A 25105-nucleotide genomic window follows, 5' to 3' on the forward strand; every position below is an offset into this window, starting at 1 on the left:
TTTTTGCACTATCTTTGCCTGATGCAGTGTGTTGTTTGATTTCTTGGCTGGTACTTCCATGGAGATTGATTGTGGAGCCAAGTAAAATGAAATCCATGACAACTTCAATCTTTTCTCTTTTTATCATAAAGTTGCTTATTGGTCCAGTTGTGAAGACCTTTCTTTATGTTGAGGTATAATCCATACTGAAGGCTAGATTCATATATAGATGTGCTGATTTTCAGTCAAGATCACTTCCAATAGAGATTTTAGCTCAAAGCTTAAAGCAACAACAAAGGGAAAGGAGGGTGTGATTACAGAAGTATACCTAATCATAGGGCAATCCATTTGCAAATTGCTATTTGTAGTTAAATCCATCTAGTGAGATAAGAAGAACATGTTCTTGATGGTGCTATGCCCAGTCTAACTATAACTCACTGAATATATAGATGCCCAAGTTCATCTGCAAAAATAAGTGAAGTCTGTAATTTTGTTCAAGGCAGAGTCCACAGAGCCATAGTCTAGATAACTCTTCTAAAAACAAAACAAAACAGGGTTTCATGTTCTCTTTTCCCAGGTGTTCCAGTCCAATAAAGTCTAACTATGGCATTCAAATGAAAAACAAATAATCCTTATTTGTAATAAAAAGAATTTAGCTTACTCAAAAGCAGAAGAAGGTGAAGGGGAGGGTTTAAACAATGCAACACACATTTAGAAATATAAAATTTATTAATATTCACTGTAAGACAGTTTCACATTCTGTACATGGTTACAGAGATATATAATACTCTGAGAGTTTATGATGGTATTATATTGCTATCAAACATTGCTATGCTGTCTGAGTAGGGAAACACTTATTTCTCCCTTTAAAAAATTTAAGGCTCAGTTTTCAAAAGGTAATTTTATCACTTATTTTTCTGTTTAAAAGGCCAGAAAAGTTCTGGAACAAACAACAAAGGGGTGGTTAAGGGGAGGGCAGTGCCACACGCACACTCATTCATATTCCCACTGAAGACACTCAATGTAATTTATTGTCAAAGGCTCCTCCTCTTTGAAAATGTGTTTGGTTGCTATATATACACACACACATACATATATCAGTAGATGGGAGGAAAACTAGGTTATAGGTCTTTAGCATACAAACAAGGAAAACTAGTTGCTGTCTAAAATTTATGCATCAGTAGTTGGTGTCTAAAATGTGTCTGTGAATTTCCTCCATGTAAGTGCACACATACACGCACTTCAACTCACTTTTCTTTGGTGAAGTTTACCAAATAGTATTTCTCTTCCAATATACTAGCAAAAAATATTTACATTTTCTTTTTGACTTTTGGATTAGGTAGTTACAACATTGTCATTTCTCCTAATACAATCCTCCATTTTTCCTTTGAACCCTGCAGTAGAATATAACCATACCTCAAAGAGTGGTGTCATTGTACTGCTTATGATCTAAGAAAGTGGGGCTAAGACAGGGGGAGAACTAATTATGAAAAGAGAGTTTGAGATTTTTTTTAAATTACCATATTAACGAGTTCCACATCCTTTAGAAATATTTTTTCCTGTACAAATACTTCATTCCATCCACAGTGACTCATCGTTTTTCCAAAGGCAGAATTGTTTTAACCCAGGCAACAACCTTACCATTCATGAGGCTAATGCTATAACAACAACAAAAGCCAAAAAGGGCACCTATGGGTTCTGCCTCAGCACAGAGAGGTAGAGACAATCATCCTGTGGACAATATTAATGATAAAATATAAAAACAATAAATCAAAACACTACTGCCCCCCCCAAAAAAAAAATTCCATTTCTAAACACTCATTCTAGGAAGCCATGTTATCTACAGGGTGATGGTCAGTTCAATTGGGAGTTGAGAGACCCATTGCCCACAATCATCTTGCTGTAATTCTTCTGCTGCTCTTCCTTAAACGTGTCCTTCACCTTTGCTCTTTTCAGCCCTCCGTCCCTGGAAAGGAAAAGGCAAATATAGAAAAGATACTCCTCAGCAATGGTTTAAAACGGTTACATATTAATACAGGCTGCACTGTGCTATGATATTAAAGAGTAAGGAATAACTGGATTTAGAGGCAGAACAAGCCAAATTTGGGTCTCTATTCTATCTACTTACCTGTGGACCATCTGGGGAACTAACAATCTCTCTGATCTTTGTTAAAATACTAATAGTTTCTTTTTAGAAGTTTGACTAGTTGCCATGGAGTCAATTCTAACTCATGGTGAGCCCATGTATTAAAGTAGAACTGTTCTCCACACCACTTTCAATGGCTGATTTACTGGGAGTAGATCCCCAGGCCTTTCTTCCAAGGTACCTCTGTGTGGACTTGAACCTCTAACCTTTAGATTAGCAGCTAAGCACATTAAACATTTGCACCACTTAGGGACTAGGTTTTAGAAGTTAAGACTATTGTATTCAAAATTTGAACATTGTGTTAAAATTAGGATTGTTTACCTATATATTTTCACTCCTTGGAAGCAAGGTTGAGCAATCTACTTCCACAGTGATACTGCCTCAGAAACCCAAGGAGGGGTCGCTATGAGTCGGTTCCGACTCCACAGCACATAACTACAACAACAACAACAACCTATATATTTTATTTAAGAAAGCAAAATACTAATTTTTTATCTAACTAATCTTACTGGAAAACCACAGGGAAAATTAAAACTACACACACAAGAACTGGTGAAGATAAATTCCTTAAAGAAGAATGGGTTAACCATTATTCAACTCTAATCATATCTCTCACAAGTTGTGTTTTCATCCAAAGCACTTCATTTCAGGTGTTTATAATCTTCCTATTCCACAACAGATGCCAAATAAAACAAACAACAAAACTATAACCTCCATTCAACCAGTAGTTAGTGCTATGTAAGCGGTATTCCTTAATTCAGAGCTTGCAAATTTTTGAACTTTCTCCAGGGTGGTAAAAACACAAACCTGCTTTGGTTGTAAGGACTTTATGTGCCTTTCCTTCTTTGGACTACATAAAGAGACAACAAACTGGAAGAGCAAGGGGGAGACAGGACTACCAGGGGCCACAATCAACCTCCTAATCTAATGTTTCATATTTTAATATCTAGGACAGGGGGGCTGAGAACCTTATTACTTTATACTGTGGCCTGTTTAATTTTAACCCAGTTAAGTGTTTACCAAGTGCTTTCTGATGACGATGAATAGATCATAGGTTAGATGGTGAACTCAATGTCATGAGGACAAAATTTGACCTATATACAGATGTCTGCCCCGGACTACTGCAATGCTCAGGCCACTAGAGTAGAAGCCAAGGCACAGCTCATCAGTTAAGTCCTCATCTTAAAATTTAACCACAAATTTTCCAAGGGATCAGTTATATGGAATTTTCATGAAACAAGGTTACAAATTCTGGTTAGCTACAACCATTTACCATTGAGAGGATCAGCTCTGACTTATGGAGATCCCATGTGTGTTAAGAAAACAACAAACTATGTTTTTTTAGTGACTCTGGGTGGACTTAAACCTCCACCTGAGCATGTGACTTAGCAGCCAAGCATGTTAACTGTTTGCACCACCCAGGAACTCCATAAATTTGTTAAACCCGAAACCTGTTGCCATCAAGCCCATTCCAACTCACAGGGACCCTACACGATGGAGTAGAACTGTCCCATAGGGTTTCCAAGGCTGCAGTCTTGACTGAAGCAAACTGCTACATCTTTCTCCTGCACAGCAGCTGGTGGGTTCCAACCACCAACCTTATGGATAGTAGCTGAATACATTAACCACTATGCAACCAGAGCTCCTTCTCCATAAAAGCCTTTATCATCCAAATAAACTACCTCTAATGGTTTCATAGCATTTACATGAATTGTGAATCTCAAGAACTAAGGAAGGGAGTGAGAGACAAGAATAATGGCCTTTATTTCTTTCCTAAGTCCAGGCCCCAAACCAGCAAAATGTTGAAATTAGTAATGTTTGTCTTTGATCAGGCTGAAGAATCAGATATGTCTACGAAGCAGGGAGTGTACCCAAGACCATGTATAGGGTTGGCAGACAATGGTCCTATAAGTGTATTTGTATGATATGTAAGAATTTCCAGGTGTATAGTAGAGCTGACAAGGGACAAGGTTGTAGTTGCTTCTTGGTCACAGCCAGCTACCCAGAGGGACCAAGTAGTTGAACCTGTGGGATTGGGACCATAGTCACAAGGGACATCAAGCTGAATTGGCATAACATAGTACACAAAACATTGTTCCACCTCCTACTTTGGCGAGTAGCGACTGGGAACTTAAAAGCTTGTAAGCAGCCATCTAGATGCAATGATGGGTCTCTCCTCATCTAAGGAAAGAAGAATGAAGAAAACCAAAGATTCATGGAAACAATAGTCCTAGTGACTGGTACACCATGCGATCCACAGCCTATATGACTATGAGACCAGAAGAGCTAGATGGTGCCCGACTACCACTGTCAACCACTCGGAAGGGGATCTACGTAGGAGATCTTGGATAGAGAGGGAGAATAATGTGGAACAAAACTCAAAATCATTTAGAAAAAAAAAAGGGGGGGGACCAGGTTTGCTGGTCTGATAGAGCTTTGTGGAACCACTAAGACTACGGCCCCTAGCCATCCATCAGGTCTGGATTTGAACCCACACTTGTGGCTTCCAGCCAAACAAAAGACAGGCATATGAGTTGAATATTTACCTCAGGTAGATACACTCCTTGGAGAGAACAATCATGGGAGAAAGAAGGGCTGTTTATGCACAGGGAGACAGCTCAGTGGGAAGGAATCCATGGAAGGATGGACACTGGGAAGAGGTAACTTTTGGGAAGAAGTGGGAGGGGAGCTGTTGTATTGTGGTAAATTGGAGTCAACATCATGAGACAAAGTATATGTGAACTGCTGTATGGAAAGTGAATTTGCTCTGTAAATTTTCACCCAAATCACAATTTGAAAAAAGAAAAAAGAAAAAAATGTTTGTCTTTGAGTATCTTGACATCATTTTTTTATAATTCTCCTTTCTAAACACCCAGTGGACTTCATGCTACTCTAGCACTCCACCTACAGACTTCAAAGTTACCCAATTCCCCTTTGCAATGGTAGCAGATCCTGATATTTAAGGAACATCCATTCTAAGAACACACAAGCAATTCATATTTGATCTAGGAAACAAAGCAATCTAGACATGTTAATTCATACCCAAAGGGTGAATCACAAATATATCTAGAAGTATAGGCATCTTTCCAGATATATTTAGTCAAGCACATGGTTGCCTAGAACAAAGACTACATTCCCCAGCCTTTGTAGCTAGTTATTACAACACGATTTGAGTTACTCAATGTTTATAAGTGGAGGTGGCATGTCCAATTTCAGTGTGTGCTCTAAAAGAAATGAGTGTGTCCTTCTTGCACATAACAGGTCGAGTTGGACCATCTTGGGCCATGAAGTAGACACATGTAGAAGATGATGAAGCAACAAAGAATGCACTGTTAGATCAGCCTCAATTGCCCACATGTAAGTAAGAGTGATAAGCCTGTATCTTATTTAAGTCATTGCTGTTTTATACAAGTCCCTATAACTATGAGCTAACCCAAAAGTACTCAGTACAATATATGGCAATATTAAAGGTAACTTCATTTTTAATTTTTTAAAAAAAGTGATAGTACTTCTGAAAAAATTTCTTACCAGGGAAGTTCAGTCAATCCTCCTTGTACAGCAATAGCAGACTTAACCCTATTAGCAAACTGGACTGCATCTTCTCCTTCCTGAAATAAATAAGGAAAATTACAATTACAACCTGTATATAGAGCTTTTAAATAATACCTTAAAATACCTTTTAATTATTTATATTTATTTAAAAATAAGATTCAAAACTTTAACACAAATAGTTTCTGTTCCAGGTCAATCATAGCAAATATCATTTGTCCTATTAAGCAAATACAGTGCATCTTAAAGAAGTGAGAGTTGGGCAGGAGCAGGGGACATCAAGTTCAATTGGCATAACATACTACACAAAACATTGTTCCACCTCCTACTTTGGCGAGTAGTAACTGGGATCTTAAAAGCTTACAAGCAGCCATCTAGATGCAATGATGGGTATCTTCTCATCCAGAGCAAAGAAGAATGAAGAAAACCAAAGATTCATGGAAACAATTAGTCCAAGCAACTGGTACACCATGCGATCCTCAGCCTATATACTATGAAACCAGAAGAACTAGATGGTGCCTGGCTACCACTGTCAACCACTCAGAGGGGGGATCTATGTAGGAGATCCTAGATAGAGAGGTAGAACAATGTGGTACAAAACTCAAAATCATTTAGGAAATAAAAAGGGGGGTACCAGGTTTGCTGGTCTGATAGAGCCTGGTGGAACCACTGAGACTATGGCTCCTAGCTGCCCTTCAGTTCTGGAATTGAACCCACACCTGTGGCTTCCAGCCAAACAAAAGACAGGCATATGAGGTGAACATTTACCTGAGGTAGATACACCCCTTGCAGAGAACAACCATGGGAGAAAAGGGGTTGTTTATGCACAGGGAGACAGCTCAGCTCAGGGGGCAGGAGTACATGGAGGGATGGACACAGGGAAGAGGTAACTATTGAGAGGAAGTGGGAGGGGAGCTGTTGCATTGGGGTAAATTGTAGTCAATGTCATGAGACAAAGTGTATGTGAACTGCTATATGGAAAGAGAATTTGCTCTGTAAACTTTCATCCAAATCACAATTAGAAAAAAAAAAAAAGCAAGGAAGTGAGAGCTGGAGCATGAATAGAGATATATGCACACACACATTCATCACAGCACTAGTGGAGATGGAAACAATCTAAGTGTCCATCAACAGAAAAATGGATAACCAAACTATGGTACATACTGGCAATGGAATACAATGCAACACTAAAGAGTAATGAATCTGTGAAACACCTTGTAACATGGATACACTTGGAGTACATTTTGGAGTACATTATGCTGAGTGAAATAAATTATTCACAGAAGGACAAATATTGTCTGAGTCCACTATTGTAAAAAAGTCCAGGAAAGATTTATATATTGATATCAACCTTGTACATATTTATGTATATGTAAATAAACTTTCTTTATCAGTTACCAGGGAGAGAAGCAAGTGTGGGGCATAGGGGATTGTTAGACAGGTAAGAGACACACCTTGATCTGGGTGAAGGCAATATACCAAAAGCAAATGACTAGCACAAAATCACTCATGAAAAGAAAGACACAGATAGGTGCACAATAGGTACAGACAACAAAGATGAATGCTTTTGCATACACAATACTGCATTATCAGTAATAACAAACATTAATCTATGGGTGGATACGTAGGTAGACAGGCAAAATGATCAGGTATGGATAGGCAAAAGGGAATACAAAAGTTGGCAGGACAATATTTCTACATATGTATTTGTATGCGCCATAAGATTTTCCATACATAAAATACAGCTACTACGGGGCAAAGTTATGATAACTTCTTAGCCCCTTATTAACAAAACCAAACTCACTGCCATCAAATCAGATCCAACTAATAGCAACCCCTCCTTGGGTTTCCAAGCCAGTATCACTACAGAAGTAGATTGCTCAACTGCTGGGCCTGCACACTTGGGACCAGGATCACCAGTGATACCAAGCTCAATTGGCATAATGATATACTATACAAAAACATTGTTCTATACTCTGCTTTGGTGAATAGCAACTGTGTCTTAAAAGCTTGTGAGTGGCCATTTAAGATGCAGCAGTTGGTCTCTCCTCATCCAGACCAAAGTAGAGTGAAGACAATCTAAGACACATGGAATAAGTCCAAGGGACTAGTGGACCATGGGAACCTCAGCCTGCATGACCCTGAGACCAGAAGAACTAAATGGTATCTAGCTACCACTGCTAACACCTCAGAAAGGATCAAAATAGGAGATCCTGGATAGAGTGGGAGAAAAATGTGAAACAAAACTCAAAATCATATAAAAGACCAGGCTTACTGGTCTGACGGAGCCTGGTGAAACCTCCAAGACTATGGGCTCTAGTTACCCTTTAGGCCTGGAATTGAACTCACTCCTCTGGCTTCCAGCCAAACAACAGAGAGGTCTACGAGGTGAACAATTGTATTATATCAGGTAGGTACAGTCCATAGAATAATCAACCATGGGAGACCAGAAAGGCAGCATTTGAGCAGGAGATCACCCAGAGGGCAGGAATGCATAGGAAAGAAGGACACAGGGAAAAAGTAACCACAGGAAGGAAGTGGTAAGACAGCTATTACATCATGGGAATTGCAAATAATCTCACAAAACAAAATGTGTATGAACTATTCAAGAGAAAAAGAATTTGCTCTGTACAGTTTCACCCAAACTATAATTTGAAAAGAAAAGAAAATACAGTGCTGTATTATTTTTTTACCATATGCATATTTTTTTGTGCTCTTTATTAGTCTTACCCAAGATAAAACATTCCACAGTATCTGTAGCTTCAGTGAACCAAGAACAATAGTAAAAACTATTATTGAAAAGAATTTCTAACTGTAAAATGGCTTAACTTGAAGACTATGAAATACATTATTGGAGTCTCTGGGAGGTACAAACAATTAATGTGCTCAAGTTGCTAACCAAAAGGTTAGAGGTTTGAGTCTACCCAGAAGCACTTCAGAAGAAAACCTTGGTGATTACTTCTGAAAAATCTGCCATTGAAAACCCTATGGAACACAGTTCTATTCTGATGCACCAGTAGTTGCCATGAGTCAGAACTGAGGTGATAAACACATTTTTTAAAAATGACTCATTTCTGAGAAAGCAGGAAGGCAGTCCACCTTTAGCTGATGTGAAAAAGGGATACACCCAGGTTTTCAGGTAAATGTTTTCTCAGCCTTTATCTGATAAGCTAAAGCACAAAGACTTGCTGTTATCTATGGAATACCTCTCTGGTCATGGAAGGCATGTACCACACATCACAGACGATAGCCCAGCTGGTCATTATTCGAAGCAGGTAGCTCACCATATTGTATTTACTACTGTTCCAAAAGGCATCACCAAACTGAGGGTTATACTGAGAAAAAAAGAAAATACATCCAGTTATGAACTAAGAATTGGTTTCTCTGATCCACACCTGTGTTTTCAAGGTACGAAGCCAAACATATCTATTAGAACTCAAGAAAAAGAGACACTACTTTGCTTGATGTAAATGACCCCCAAAAAACACAATGAGCACACTGCTTTTATACTTAGAGTTCCATATTACTGGTCATGGTTGTAACAATAGGGTTACAGAATACAGTGACAGTGTTGATATCTGTCTCCCCATTTAACCTGAAGGTCTATGTAAGTTGTTGTTGTTGTTGTTGTTGTTGTTATGTGCCGTCGAGTCAGACCCGACTCATAGAGACCCCTCCTTGGGTTTCTGAGGCAGTATCACTATGGAAGTAGATTTTCCAACCTTCCTTCTGAGGAGTGGCTGGTGAGTTTGAACCACCAGCCTCCTGGCTAGCAGTCAAGTGTCTTATGTACTATGCTACCAGAACTATGTTTTGCTTATCATTGTATCCTGAGTACTTAAAACAATACCTGCCACACAATCAAGTATATAGTAGAGCTGACAAGGGACAAGGTTGTAGTGACTTCTTGGCCACAGCCAGCTACCTAGAGGGAGCAGGTAGTTGGACCTGCGGGCTCAGGACCATAGTCGCAGGGGACACCAAGCTCAATTGGCATAATATACTACACAAAAACATTATTCCACATCCTACTTTGGCAAGTTGTGAATGGGATCTTAAAAGCTGGCAAGCAGCCATCTAGATGCAATGATGGTTTTCTCCTCATCCAAAGCAAAGAAGAATGAAGAAAACTAAAGATCCATGGAAACAATTAACCCAAGTGACTGGTATACCATGCCATCCTATACGACTATGAAACTAGAAGAACTAGATGGTGCCTGGCTACCACTGGCAACCACTCGGAGGGGGATCTATGCAGGAGATCCTGGATAGAATGGGAGAACGATGTGGAATAAAACTCAAAATCATTATTTAAAAAAAAAGGGGGGGGACACACCAGGTTTGCTGGTCTGATAGAGCCTGGTGGAACCACTGAGACAATGGCCCCTAGCTGCCCTTCAGGTCTGGAATTGAACCCAGGAACAAAAGACAGGCAAATGAGCTGAACAGTTACATTAGGTAGGTACACTCCTTGGAGAGAACAATCATGGGAGAATAGAAGGGCTATGTATGCACAGGAAGACAGCTCAGGGGCCAGAAATGCATGGAGGGAAGGACATATGGAAGAGGTAACTATGGGGAGGAAGTGGGAGGGGAGCTGTTGCATTGTGGGAAATTGCAGTCAATGTCATGAGACAAAGTGTATGTGAGCTGCTGTATGGAAAGTGAATTTACTCTGTATACTTTGACCCAAATCATAATATTAAAAAAAAAAAAAAAAAACCTGGCACACAATCATACAGTACATATCTATATCTATCTGTCTATATTCATATACATATACAAATACATACATATGCAGGAGCTCTGCTAGCTTAGTGTTTAAGGCACTTGACTGCTAACCAGAAGGCTGGCGGTTCAAACCCACCAGCCACTCCTCGGAAGGAAGATGGGGCAATCTACTGTAGTGATACTGCCTCGGAAACCCAGGGACAGGTCACTATGAGTCAGGTCCAACTCGACGGTACATAACAACAACAACAACAACAACAACAACAGACATATGCACACATATATCTATATAGAGAGAATGATAAAACAAATGGGGCAAGATGTAAACAACTGGTGAATCTGAGGAAAGCATCTGAAAGTATTCCTTTTATAATTCTTACAACTTTTAAGTTTGAAATTAGATCAAAATAAAAAGTTACCAAGGCACATTTTTATGAATGGAGAGGGGTATCAGTTTTACCTTAATTGCAACTGGATGTATAGTTCCTCCAATTTCAAAGCTTCCCTTTTTAAACATCATGACTGAAGTGTTGTTGATGCAAGTTCCTGGAGGGGGTTGGGGAGAGAGTGCAAGGTGAATACTTTAAAGGCAGTCATTTTTTAAAAGTACATATTCAAAGGAATTATATTGATAGAAAATAATTTATATATTCAAATCATAGCAGATTTACAGACATTTTGCTGCCATTTCCTAATTCAATATCTGTTTAAGAGTAATCCTAACAGATCTACCTAACCCAACCAACCAACCCACTGCTGTCAAGTCGAATCCAAGGTGGTATCACTACAGAAGTAGATTGCCTAGCCTTCCTTCTGAGGGGTGGCTGGCTAAGCAGGTTTAATAGAAAGCTCTTACTTTACTATTGAACACTTCTTCACAACGGGTCACAATTTCCTAAGATTTAAAGTAAGGATGCTTAAAAAGTTAGGGACAATAACTTTGTAGGTTTATTATCCAGAAATAACAAGTAAAATGTTTTAAAAATGTGCAGTTACTTCTATCAAAAGAAAAGTCAGCACAAAATGATCAAGGCAGTGGAAGAAACAGGTAGGAGCACAAGAGCTAAGGGCAGCAAAGGTGCATCCTTTACACACACAACCCTGCAACAGCACTGGTAACAGTACTACAAGAAGCCAGAAAGGGATCACAATAGGAGGGCCTGGATAGAGTGGGAAGAAAATGTGGAATAAAACTCAAAATCATAAAAATGACCAGGCTTACAGGTCTGACAGGGACTGGTGAAACTTGGCCCCTAGTCACCCTTCAGGCCTGTAATTGAACTCACTCCCATGGCTTAACTTTAAGCCAAACAATAGACAGGCCTAAGAGGTGAACAATTACACTAGGTTAGTGCACTCTTCAGAACAAACAACCATTGAAAATTGGAAGGACAGCATTCACTTATGGAGAGAGCTCAGAGGACAGGAATGCATAGGAAAGAAAGACACAGGGCAAAGGTAACCACACCGAGGAAGTGGGAATCTCATGAAACAAAATGTGTAGGAACTGTTCACTGGAAAAGGAATTTATTCTGTAAATTTTCACCCAAATCACAATAAAAAGTTAAAGATTAAAAAAAAAAAAAAAAAAAACTACAAGTGGATACATAGATAAACACTAGAGCTGAACAGGGGTGAGAAGGTGAATGAGCCTGCAAATGTATATAGGTTTTACAGAGTCTTTCTCTACCTATGTATTTATATATGCTGCAAAAGTATCTATGAATGTAGTAGAGCCTTCAGGGACAGAGTTATGAAAAGTTCTTAGTCATAACTACCAACACTTTGTGGAATAAGTCACTGGACATGGGGGCTCAGGACCATCATCTTGGGGGACACTAAGTCAATTAACTGGCAGAACACAGTCCACAAAAACAACGTCCTACATCCTACTTTGATGAGTTGCAACTGGGTTCTTAAAAGCCTGTGAGTAGCCATCTAAGGTGCACCTATTGGTTTCTTCCCATCCAGAGCAAAGAAGAGTGAAGAAAATCAGACATAAGGAAGCAATTAGTTCAAAGAGCTAACGGACCACATGAACCCCAGCCGCCATGACCTTGAGACCAGAATAACTAAATTGTAGCTGGCTACCACTGCTGACCACTTGGAAAGGGATCAAAATAGGAGGTCCTAGATAGAATGGGTAGCATGGTGCCTAAGGCACTTGACTGCTAACCAGAAGACTGGCGGTTCAAACCCACTAGCCACTCCTCAGAAGGAAGGTTGGGCAATCTACTTCCATAATGATACTGCCTTGGCAACCCAAGGAGGGTTGCTATGAGTCGGGTCCGACTCAACGGCACATAGCAACAACAACAGATAGAGTGGGAGGAAAATGTGCAACAAAACTGAAAATTATTTTTTTAAAAAAAGACCAGCCTTACTGACCTGATGAAGACTGGTAGAACCCCCAAGATTGTGTCCCTTAGACATCACATCCTTCAAGCCAGGAACTGAACTCAACCCTCATGGTTCAACTTTCAGCCAAATGACAGACAGGACTATAAGGTGAACAGTGATACCAGGAGGGTATGCATACATTAGAACAATCAACCACATGAGACCAAGAGGGCAGCATATGCCCAGGGACAGAGTTAGGAAGGCTGGAAAGAATGCGAAGGAAGGATGTAGCGAAGTGGTGAGTGTGGGGAGGAAGTGGGAAGAGTGCTGTTGCATTGTAGTGATTGCTGTGAATGTCACAAAACAGAATGCATATGGATTGCTGAATGGAAAACCAATTTGCTCTGTAAACTTTCCCCACAATCACAAGTTAAAAAATTGTTGTTGATTTAAAAAAAAAAAAAAAGTGGGTAATTAATAGTCTAGAGAAGGATAGTCCATTCCGGTAGCACATCAGAGAGTCAGGACTAAGAATGCCAATTCTAGAGTAATTATAATCCTCACACACTGTTTTGGTGGTGGTTGTTGTTATGAACGATAGCTTGATAGGCAGTCCCTATTCTTACCTTCAGGAAAGATTAATATAGGTAACTTCTTCTTATCAGCAATGTGTTCCTTTAGTCTGTGAAGAGCAATAAAAGATGAAAATTTTACCTTAGTCTTTCTGGTATCCTTCATACTCTACATACATTAGCTATATTACTACTTTTTATAAGTTACTATGCTCCATAAATGAGTCAGACTGAACCTTCTTATGAAATACACACCAGAAAGCTCAGAATTACTGAAGCCCAGGCATAGATCCTGTTCACCTTGGAGCCAGCAGTATATTACCAACACTGCAAACAGGAAGCTGGAAGGGCTGGGGTAGAGAGGTTCCAATGCCTAGGTGGTGCAAATGGTTAATGTGTTTGGCTGCTAACCAGAAGGTTGGAGGCTCAAGTACATCCAGAGGTGCCGAGGAAGAAAGGCCTGGTGATCGACTTATAAGAAATCAGCCATTGAACACCCTAAGGAGCACAGTTCTACTGATACACTTGAGGTCATATGAGTCTGAGTCAACTCAATGGTAACTTGTTTTGGAAGGGCTTCGTTGGCCAGAGTGCCCCATTACTGAATAATCCAGGATGAGGGACAGTTTTGCTAACTTTAAGCAGATTTCACAAGTACTTTTCATTTTACTTTTAAGAGCTTAGGTGTGTTGTGTATAGAAGCAATAACCAGAGTGCTTTCAGTTAATCATCTGAGGCAAAGAAAAAAAAGAAACATTATTTTTCCACAATATTTTCTGATAACTCGCGTTTATCTCTGCCCTACACCTCCAGGGTCTCCTCTCTGTTCCACAAAGAGCATTAGCTCTGCCTCTAGCTGGATTTAAGTGATAGCACTCATTCAGCAAATACTTCACCAACCACCTATTTACTCTAGAAACATTTATCAATTATTTAAATTTTAATGTATATTTTTAACTTGAGGTGGTGTAGTACCTAAGGCATTTGACTGCTAACCAGAAAGCTGGTGGTTCAAACCCACCAGCCACTCCTTGGAAGGAAGGTTGGGCAATCTACTTCTGTAGTGATACCACCTCGGAAACTCAAGGAGGGGTCGCTATGAATTGGATCCGACTTGAAGGCAGTGCATTTTTTTTTTTAAGACTATACCTAAGTAACAGTAACATACACTCAGGGGCCTTTCAATTCCATTGTATATCTCACTATGGCTATGGAATGAAAATGTTTAAAACTTTATCTGAGACAGATGATTCATCAGAAAAATTCAGCCACAAATAGAGCTCCATGTTTTAGTTTTAATCTTTAGATGCTACTCCTCCTTTTTTTGAAATGAAGGACAAGAGTAATAAGCTTTCATTGTACTCCAGTGAGAACTGAGTAATCTTTCTGCTTACCTCTTAGTAACCAAGTGTCGATCCTTCATTTCTGAACGTTCGAACCAGACATGTGGACAAGCTTTGACCATGGCTCTCTGAATAATTCCCATCAGTCCACCATGAACCTGGCCAACCTAGATGTATCATTAGAGAAAGAGAAAATGTAAAGACACAGCTGTACAAAAAAAAAAAAAAAAGCTTTTTTAAGTATCAGTAAGTTCCTATTAGCTAGCTCTGGTGGGCAGTGGTTAAAACACTCAGCTGTTAACCAAAAGATTGATGGCTTGAACCCACTAGCCACTCCATGAAAGATGTGACAGTCTGATTCTGTAAAAATTTACAGCCTTGGAAATATTATAGGACAGTTCTACTCTGTCTTCTAAGGTCATTATTATTTGGAATCAACTTGTAGGTAGTGGGCTTGGTTTTGGGTTTGGAAGTTCCTATTCCCCACAGGGATAAGATGGATCATCTTCTACTGGCTGAAGCTCTTAGGCTGTCAAAGGGTAAGAATGGTCAAATGTAAGCAAAATCTTTTCTTTACCAGCACCTTTGTATTTTGAGCTATTTTAGCTATTTTCTGTTTTTAAAAAGGAGAGGTCCTCCAACTTCACTCAAAATGAAAGAAATTAAAATTAAAGGTACACTGAAATACCATCTATGACCCATTAGAATGGCAAATATTCTGAAGCTTGACAATACACTCTGCTTTCCAGGTCAAGGCAATCTCATACATTTCTCCAGGGGCTGGGGGGAGGGGCATGCAAAATGATAGAATAGCTATTGTGGTAGTTAAGGTTGTGTTTCAGCTTGGACTGGCCATGGTTTTGAGTAGTTTGGCAGCTGGATGTGCTTATTCCTTACAATGAGACTGCAATCACCTCCATGGTGGGATTTCCTATGAGCAGTTGATCAGTTGAAGGAGAGCTGCCTCTGTAGTGGCTTGCTTCTAATGCATATGGAGAAGCTTTGAGATAGTCTTTAGCTTTTTGGCACATCTGGATCCTGCATTTGGCTGAGTCTTCATCTTTAGTTCCTGGTCTTGAACCAGAGGCCTGCTGTGTTGCCTACTAATCTTAGGATTGTGCCATTTTACCTGCCAACCTTGGGTTTGTCAGCCTCAGCAGCCAGCAGCTGCCTGAGTTAGGAGATGTCTCTATCTCTAGTGGGCCTGGAATAAGAGGCAGAGCTTTCTTTCTGAGTGAAGGTCAAGGGGCCTTCACCCAGCCCCTAGAGCTGGCACTCTGAACTTGGACTTCTAGCCTCCTAAAGTGTAAGAGAATAAATTCTTGTTTGTCAAGCTATCCACTTGTGGTATTTCTTTTATAGCAGCATTAGACAATCTAGATGGCTATTGAGAGAAACTTGGCAATATCTATCAAAATTGCAAACAAAATTGAATGTACATATACATTTATCCTTCAACCCAATAATCACAGTTCTAGGAATTTATCCTGAAGACACACATCATCAAACAATATAAAATGCATATGCACAAGGTTATTAATAGCAACATTATTGGTAATTGCAAAATATTCACAATTACCTCAGTGTCCAAACATAGGAAATTGGATGACTAAACTATGGTACATCCACACATTGGAGTATTATGCATCTGTTAAAAGAACAAGGCTGATCTCTAGGAATGAAAAGGCATGATTTCCAGGAGATATTGTTAAGTGAATAAGGCAAACTGTGAAAGAACAAATATACTATGTTACCTTTTATGTAAGACAGAAAGGGAAATAATACACATATATTTGTTTATCTCTAAAATAAAAAGCACAGAAAGGATAACCACAAAACAATTAAATTGAGAACCTAAAAGGATATGAGGGAATCTAGTAGGAAGGATATGGGAGGGAGTGGCACTTCTATGAGAATTCCATTTTTGTATAGTTTTGATAGTCGGAAGCATATCAACATATTCAAACATAATCAAAAACTAAAATTAACAAAGATGGGAATAAAGCAACTGAAATAAAAATGGAATGGTCCAAACTATTCTTCAAGTCAATAAAAAAACAATATTGATGGAGAAAAAAAACAAACCAAACCAAACACACTGCAGTGGAGTTGGATCCAACTCATAGCAACCCCTCCTTGGGTTTCTGAGGCAATATCACCGTGGAAGTGGATTGTTCAACCTTCCTTCCAAGGAGTGCCTGGTGGGTTTGAACCGTCAGCCTTCTGGTTAGCAGTCAAGTGCCTTAGGCACTATGCTACCAGAAAGGAAGGGAAAAAATGCAAGAAACGTATGAAGACAGGATTTGACTATATACCTTCCATCTTGGGTGGAATGGTGAAGAGAATTTCAAAAAATCCTGAACTCTTTTTACTGGTTTTATTTTCTGTACTAAAACAGGTGAAGCAATTCTGAAATTATATTAGATATGAAAAAACAAAAAACTACTGCCACAGATTGCAACTCATAGTGAGCCCCATTGAGTTTCCAAGGCGGCAAGCCTTTACAGAAGTAGACTGTCCCAGCTTCCTTTCATGGAGCAGCTGGGTTTGAACCACTAACCTTCTGGTTAGAAGTCAAATGCCTTAGGCACTGCACCACCAGAGCTCTTTGGATATATTATAGGATTTAGCAAATAAGTAAATAGGGGGATATTGTTGGGGAACAGGGTTTTCACTATGAAAGTAGGGAAGGTACAAATATGGAATAAAGAAAGTAGGAAAGAACCCTCTGAATGAGAGGTATTGGTACTACCTATAAACATACATGAAATATAAATATTTCACCAAATTTATATAAGTAGACAGATAGAGCACAAATGATAAAGCAAACGGGCTGAAATGTTAACAATAGGTAAATATAGATTAAGGGTGTATGACTGTTTTATATAATATTCTTATTCCTGTAACTTCCTTATAAGTTGGAAAATATTTCTAAATTAGAAAGTAAGGTACAGATCTTTGTTGTTCTGTACCAATGAGTTGATTCTGACTTACAGTGGTGCTCTAGGACAGAGTGTTCTGGCCTCATAGGGTTTCTAAGCCTGTAGTCTTTACAGGAGCAGATCACAATTTGAACTATGGACCTTTTTTTTCAATCAGCAGCTGAGCTGCTTAATCAGTGCACTATTAGGGGTCCTCGTCTTTTGTCCAAGAGAGAAAAGTGACTTTAGAAAAGTCATTGAAAAGAGATCTCTAAATTAAAACCACAGTTTGGGAACTACAAATTAAAAGCACCATATTTATGCTTCATGTTTACCCCAGAGGCCAATTAGGCCTGTGGAGGTAGCACTACAGTCTCCTTCCATTTCTGCATTGCACTGCCTCTGATTTAATCTAATTGGCTTTAGGTTTCTACCATTCAACCCACTGAAAAGTTTGTACTTATTTTGTTTTTCTAAACCTTGGCTAATATTGTAATTGCCATTATGTTGTTGTTGTTGTTGTGTGCCGTAGAGTCAGCTCTAACTCATAGCGACCCCTCCTTGGGTTTCCGAGGCAGTATCACTACGGAAGTAGATTGCCCAACCTTCCTTCCAAGGAGTGGCTGGTGGGTTTGAACTGCCAGCTTTCTGGTTAGCAGTCAAGTGCCTTAGGCACTATGCTACATGATCAAAATTCCTGGAAAAGGCAACAAATTTCTGAGGCCCTCAATCACAAATGAGTTATCTCACTTCGCTGATCAGGACATAGGAGGGGTAGGTCTTAAATATGCAAAACCGTGATTAGGCAGGTTGCTTAAAATGCATGAGCCTCTGCTTCTTCATCTATTATAAAATCTCAGCCCTTAACTTCACTGGATTATAAAAAGCAAAACAACAACAACAAAAAACCCACTGCCTTCAAGTCAATTCCAACTCATAGAGATCTCCACTGGGTTTCCCAGGCTGTAAATCTCTACAGAAGTAGATTTCCTCGTCTTTCTCTCATGAAGCAGCTGATGGGTTTGAACTGCCTACCTTCTGGTTAGCAGCCAAATGCCTTACAGGAAAGGTCAAATATAATGGATATGCAAGTGCTTATCCACATAAATATAAGGATTATTTATTATATGTATTAGAAATACAAACTCAGGACTATGCTGAGGTCTAACAGTTGTTCTTAACCTGAAAGTCCTTGGATGGCTTTTAGGAGGATCCATAAATACTTTGCCACCACTCTTCTCTCAGTTTGTTGTGCTGTGGTAGCTTGCATGTTACTGTAAGGCTGGAAGCTATACCACCAGTATTTAAAGTACCAGCAGAATTACCCATGGTGGACAGGTTTCAGTGGAGCTTCCAGACTAAGACAAACCAGGAAGAAGGATGGATACATCTACTTCTGAATAGACTGGTCATTGAAAACGTTATGAATAGCAGTGAAGCACTGTCTGATATATCACTGGGAAATTTTATGCCAGAAGAACAAATAAATCTGTCCTGCAACAAGTGCTGCTGGACCACTGTCAACCACTCAGAGGGGCATTGGTATAGGAGATCCTGGGTAAAGCAGGAGAACAATGTGGAACAAAACTGGAAATCAGAAAAGAAAAGAAAGAAACCGTGTTTCCTGGTCTGATAGAGCCTGGTGAGACCCCTGAGACTATGGACCCTAGTTACCCTTCAGGTTTGGAATTGAACTCAATTCTGTGGCTTCCAGCCAAACAACAGACAGGCAATATGGAGTGGACATTTACATCAGGTAGATACACTCCTTGGAGGGATTGATCGTGGGAGAACAAAAGGGCAGTGTTTGCACAGGGAGAAAGCTCAGGGGCCAGCACTGCATGGGAGGGAAAGACACAGGGAAGAGGTAACTATGGGGAGAAAGTGGGAAGAGAGCTGTTACGTTGTAGGGAATTGCAGTGAACATCATGAAACAAAATGTGCATGAACAACTGTATGGAAAATAAATTTGTTCTGTAAACTTTCACCCAAACCACAATAAAATTTATTTTGAAAAAGTACAGCCAGAATACTCCTTAGAAGTAAGAATGTTCAGACTTCATCTCACCTACTTTGGTCATATTGTCAGAAGGGACCATTCCCTAGAGAAGGATATCACACTTGGTAAAGTAGAGGGTCAATGAAAAAGGGGAAATCCTCAATAAGATGGATTGACACATTGGCTGCGATGATGGGCTCAAGCATAGCAAGTATTGTAAGGATGGTGCAGGACCAGACAGTGTTTTGTTCTGTTATACACAGGGTTGCTATGAGTCAGAGCCAACTTGACAGCAACTAACAACATAAATACCTCGACATTACAAGCAAAACTGTGTTTCTACATAGATAAACCTATATGCTCTTTTTCCTTAAAAAGGCTACATAACTTTAATCAAAGATTCCATAAAATTCCTCATCAAAAGGGGGGAAATGTAGAACAGAATTTCAAAATTTCATGGACTCTAGACTTTCTGGAGCTGTGAAAGGCAGATGAACCTTTGGAACCATTGCCTTGAGATAATCTTTAAATCTTAAACCAAAAATATCCCCTGAAGTCTTCTTAAAACCCAACAAAAAAAGGTCTGCCTTGAGCATTACACTCTTTCTTCCTTTAAATGTTATTTTGCTGTTGTTGAGACATACATAGCAAAATATACACCAATTCAACAGTTTCTACTCTTACAATTCAGAGACATTGACGACATCCTTCAAGTTGTGCAGCCATTCACACCCTCCTTCTCTTTCTTTTTCCTTCCTCATCAACATAAACTCACTGCCCCTACGTTTCTTATCTAATCCTGTCCATCCGATCCCACACAGATAGTTCTCAAATGACCACAATGCTCAGGGCAGATATTCTTACTAGTTAAGTGAAATTGCTACTTGGGTTTAAGAAGATTTCAGGGGATAATTTTGGTTAAAGGTTTAAACACGATCTCAGGGCAATAATTTCAGGGATTCATCCACCCTCCATAGCTCCAGAAAGCCTGGAGTCCATGAGATTTTGACATTCTGTTGTGCCTTTTTCCCCTTTTGATCAGGATTGTTCTATGGAATCTTTGATTACAATGATCAGCAATGGCAGACAAGCACCACTCAATTCTTCTGATCATGTGGCAAAGGAGGCATTTGTTCATGGAGACAGTTAGTCACACATTCCAAATCCTCCTCCTACTCCTCACTCTCTTTCTTCCTCTCTTGATCAGGTGAATAATTATTATGCCTTGGATTTCTGCTTCCAATCTTTTAAGACCCCAGGTGCTTGCTATGCAACAAACTAGGAGACAGAACAGAAGCACTAAACATGTTATTAGGCCAATTACCTGAGATATCCCATGAGCCATTACCCTAAACCTCCACACCAAGGAACCAAATCTCACGAGGTGTTTGGTTGTATGTAAGCAGCCTCAGCAGCTAGTCTTTGTTGTTGTTGTTGTTGTAAATATATCTATCACACAACTTTTGCCAATTCAGCATTTTAAATATGCATGTTGTTGTTGTTGTTGTTGTTATGTGCCGTCGAGTCAAACCCGACTCATAGTGACCCCTCCTTGGGTTTCCAAGGCAGTATCACTACAGAAGTAGGATTGCCCAACCTTCCTTCCGAGGAGTGGCTGGTGGGTTTGAACCACCAGCCAAGTGTCTTAGCCACTATGCTACCAGAGCACCCTTAAATATGCATAGCAATTAAAATAGGCTGTGCAACCCTACCCTTAATCAACATGATATTTCCATCACTATTAATTTTTCCTTTCCCCCTCCCTCCTGTCCCTGGTAACTGTATTCTCTATACATTTGCTTTTTCTTATATATATTTGTAATTGTGTATCTTTGTTGTCTGTACTTCTTGTGCACCTCTCTGTGCCTTCCTTTTCCTTAGTGTTATTGGGTTGCTCACTCACTTTTGGTATATTGCCTTTTCCTTCACCAAATCAATACTTGTCTTTTTCTTATATATTTATAAAAGTGAGAGCATATGATATTTGTCCTTTTGTGGTTGATGTATTTCACTCAGCATAATGTCTTCCAGCTCCATGCACACTGTAGCATGTATCAAGACTTCATTTCTTCTACTGGCTGAGTAGTATTCCATTGTATGCATGTATCACTTTGTTTATCCAACTGTTGATGCACATTTAAGTTGTGTCTACCTTTGGCTATTGTGAATATATGCAATGAGCATTGGTATATATAAGACTCTCTTTGAGATTCGGCTTTCAAGTCTTTTGGAAGTGCATTTTGCTCTCTTAACAACTATCTGTCTGGGATCAAACTGACAACAGTAATTCAAAAGATTAGATAGGAAACTTATGGGGCAGTGAGTTTATGTTAATGAGTGTAATAGTTGGAGCTGTGTGTCAACTTGGCTGGACCACAATTCTGTGTGGTTTAAGCAATTGTGATATGGGTTGTTCCCATGATGGGATCAGATGTATATGTTTTGAGCAGCCAATCCATTGAAAGGGAGTTTCCCTAGGGGTGTGGCTTGCTTCCAGTATATTTATGGACATCCTGGCAAATGAGACACTCTTCTGTGGATCAGGATTCAGTTGTTCTGTCTACAACTGTCCGTAAATGAGCAATCCACCATTTGGCCTGGAGGTTTTGGATTCATCATTCGTTGGAGTCAACAGCCAGTATACTGCTGTCCAACTTTGAGCTCCTCAGCCCCTGCAGCTGCTTGAGTTGGGAAAAGACTCCAGCTTGATGTTTGATCCAGGAACTTGGGACTTGCCAGCTTCTATAAGTGTGTGAGCCATTTTCCTAAGATAAATTTCTTTTTCTCTCTCTCTGTATATAAGCTTCACTAGTCTCGCCTCTCTAGAGAACCTAGTCTAAGAAAATGAGGGAGGAAAAACTCACAAAAAGAAGGTAAGAATGGCTACACAACTCAAAGAATGTCACCAATGTCTCTAAATTATACATGTAGAAATGGTCTATTTTGCTATGTAAATTCTCAAAATCAACAAAATTTTAAAAATAATAATAATCCACTATATAAACAGAAAGGAGCTCTGGTGGCACAGTGCCTAAGGCATTTGACTACTAACTAGAAGGTTTGTGGGTCAAACCACCAGCTAGCTGCTCCATGGAAGGTAGATGAGGCAATCTACTTCTGTAAAGATTTACACCTTGGAAACCCACTGGGGGTTTCCATGAGTCAGAATCTACTCAATGGCAATGGGTTTGTGTTTGTTTTTTTATATGAAAGAGAACCACCAGAATGAATTTACAGAAAATGTTGACACATTGTGGAAAATGTAACTTATGTCACTGAACAATTTGTGTAGGAATTGTCACATGGGAATTTATTTTGCTGTGTAAACTTTGACTGAAAACACAATATTATTTTTTAAAAAATAAGAAAAAGATACATGACTATCATGTAATTCCTAACATAAAACTGTTTAAGATGCTTCGATTCCCAAAAGACTTTCTATAAAGGTGGGTAAATGTTCTTTAGATTCAGAAAAAGCTCCACAATTTAGGCAAATGTAATAATGCATTAAAACTTTGACAAAGGGGCAGGGAAGCCACATCTTCTGACCTTCTCTAACCCCACAAGAAGAGGACAGAATCACCATCAATAGCCCAAGGCTTATTCCTGTAAGGCCAGAGATACTGCCTCCCTCCAGCCCTTTCATCAAACCTAACGCCAACCGTTCCTCCAGCAGCACCCACAACCTCTCTGCTGGGTTTGATAATTCGCTGCAGTGGCCACACAGAACTCACAGATTATGGGGCTTATTAGGGAAGCACCAGGTTACAATTCAAGTTCAGGAACAACACTCAGTCTCTCTCAGCCTGCTGTCTCTCAGCCAACAGTCTCTCTGTCTCTCTCCCAGCAGGGCATGTCTCTCGGTGTCTCTTTCTCAGCAGTGCATCTCTCTCAGGAGTGTGCTTATCTCAGCAGCACATCTTTCTCAGCCAGCAGTCAGAAAGACTCCTTCTGCCTCTAGGAGAGCTCCTTTTGAGCCTGGCAGAGTGGCCAAACTAACCAAGCATAACACCAGAATTCTAAGCACCTGAGAGAAAGCAAACTTCCCAGAACATTGCCTTGTGCAGCTCTCAACAGAAATACCCCAGGTAGGTAAATTTAACAACCAGGAGCTCCTCAGTTGCTCATGGCAAATTTCACCATAGAGTTTAAAGAGACTTATGCCTAAAAAAGCTATACCAGGTAATTTACTACACTGCAAACGTGGTTGTCCAGGGGTCATATACTTAAACTTATATTTTTAAACAATTAAATATCTAGCATCAGTTGAAATTTTTACAAAGGAATTCAAAATCCCCCCAGTGATCATATAACCTATGGATAGCCAAATACTGGCATATGTGCCCCTAGTTGCTGAGGAGTTGACTTCAACTCAGGGTGACTCCATGTGTGTCAGGGTAGAATTGTGCTCCATGGTTTACAATGGCTGATTTTTTTGAAGGAGATTGACAGGCCTTTTTTCTGATGTACCTCTGGGTGGACTTGAAGCTTCAACCTTTCAGTTAGTGTCAAGTGCATTAACTGTTCGCACCATACAAGGACTCCTACTTGAGCAGACACTTAATAATGGCTCTTTTTCTCTGAATCATGATGCTCAGGAAAACACACCAGGCCATGACTACCATTCACTGAAGATGGCAAATGAAATAAAACCCATTTGCTCTCCGTGAAGCCCAACCTACCACCATGAAAAGATCTTCAGGGCCTCATCCCTTCATTATATTCCACACACCTATTTATCTATATTTACCACTAGAGAGAAAAGGACCACTGGTTAAGCTCCCAAATTTACTTGCCATATAAAGGCGATGCAGAAAATTTTGACAAATTCTTAAAGACACTAGAAAACATGGGTTTAGAAAAAAACTGTTGTTGTTGTTATGTGCTGTCATGTCAGACCCAACTCATAGTGACCCTTCCTTGAGTTTCTGAAGCAGTATCACTACGGAAGTAGATTGCCCAACCTTCCTTCGGAGCAGTGGCTGGTGGGTTTGAATTGCCAGCATTCTAGTTAGCAGTCAAGTGCCTTAGGCACTACACTACCAGAGCTCCTGGAAAAATACTAGAATGTGGTTTTTATTCATCTCCGTAAAAGGGTATCTTGAGGTGTTTTTTCACTGTGGGCTTTGTGGTTTGTTGTTGGGTTTTGTTTAATTTTAGGGGTGTGTGGATAAGGACTGAAAATTGCAGTGTGTCACAAATATTTACCTTTTCTGCTTGATTCTCATTAAAGAGCCATATATGTTTATATATTTACATTATATACAATTCCTTGGAGGAGGAGAGAACTAACTGAACTGCTGAGGCTTTTGTAAATCTCTGAGGTGTTAGATTTTAATGTTGCAGAGTGTTATTAAACATCAGCAGGGATTTTACAGGCAAGATGGAATCATCAACCTTACAAAGTTCCATCTAGCTTATATGTGCCTCTAGTTCAGTATGTTTATTTACTACTACCCTAAATATAATGGATATTTTCTTTTCTAGGAGTGTTGGTAGTGCCTAAGGCATTTGACTGCTAACCA

At 39.6% G+C, this 25105-nt stretch overlaps 1 protein-coding gene across 1 annotated transcript in view; it reads right to left on the reverse strand.

Annotated features, from left to right (window-relative positions):
* Nucleotides 1-1833: 1833 nt before the first annotated feature.
* The window catches only part of GPAT3 (glycerol-3-phosphate acyltransferase 3), a 136917-nt gene continuing 113645 nt past the window's right edge, over nt 1834-25105 (reverse strand). Inside the window, exons 7-12 of the mRNA XM_007946804.2 lie at nt 14712-14827; nt 13372-13427; nt 10866-10951; nt 8881-9009; nt 5654-5733; nt 1834-1945 (exon numbers count right to left, since the gene is read on the reverse strand). Of these exons, the coding sequence (XP_007944995.1) occupies nt 1834-1945; nt 5654-5733; nt 8881-9009; nt 10866-10951; nt 13372-13427; nt 14712-14827 (579 nt within the window). The remainder of the gene's footprint in view (nt 1946-5653; nt 5734-8880; nt 9010-10865; nt 10952-13371; nt 13428-14711; nt 14828-25105) is intronic.

This window comes from Orycteropus afer, unplaced genomic scaffold (assembly GCF_000298275.1).
Source record: "Orycteropus afer afer isolate SDZICR_OR568_19922 unplaced genomic scaffold, OryAfe1.0 scaffold00172, whole genome shotgun sequence".
NCBI classification, from domain to species: Eukaryota; Metazoa; Chordata; class Mammalia; order Tubulidentata; family Orycteropodidae; genus Orycteropus; species Orycteropus afer.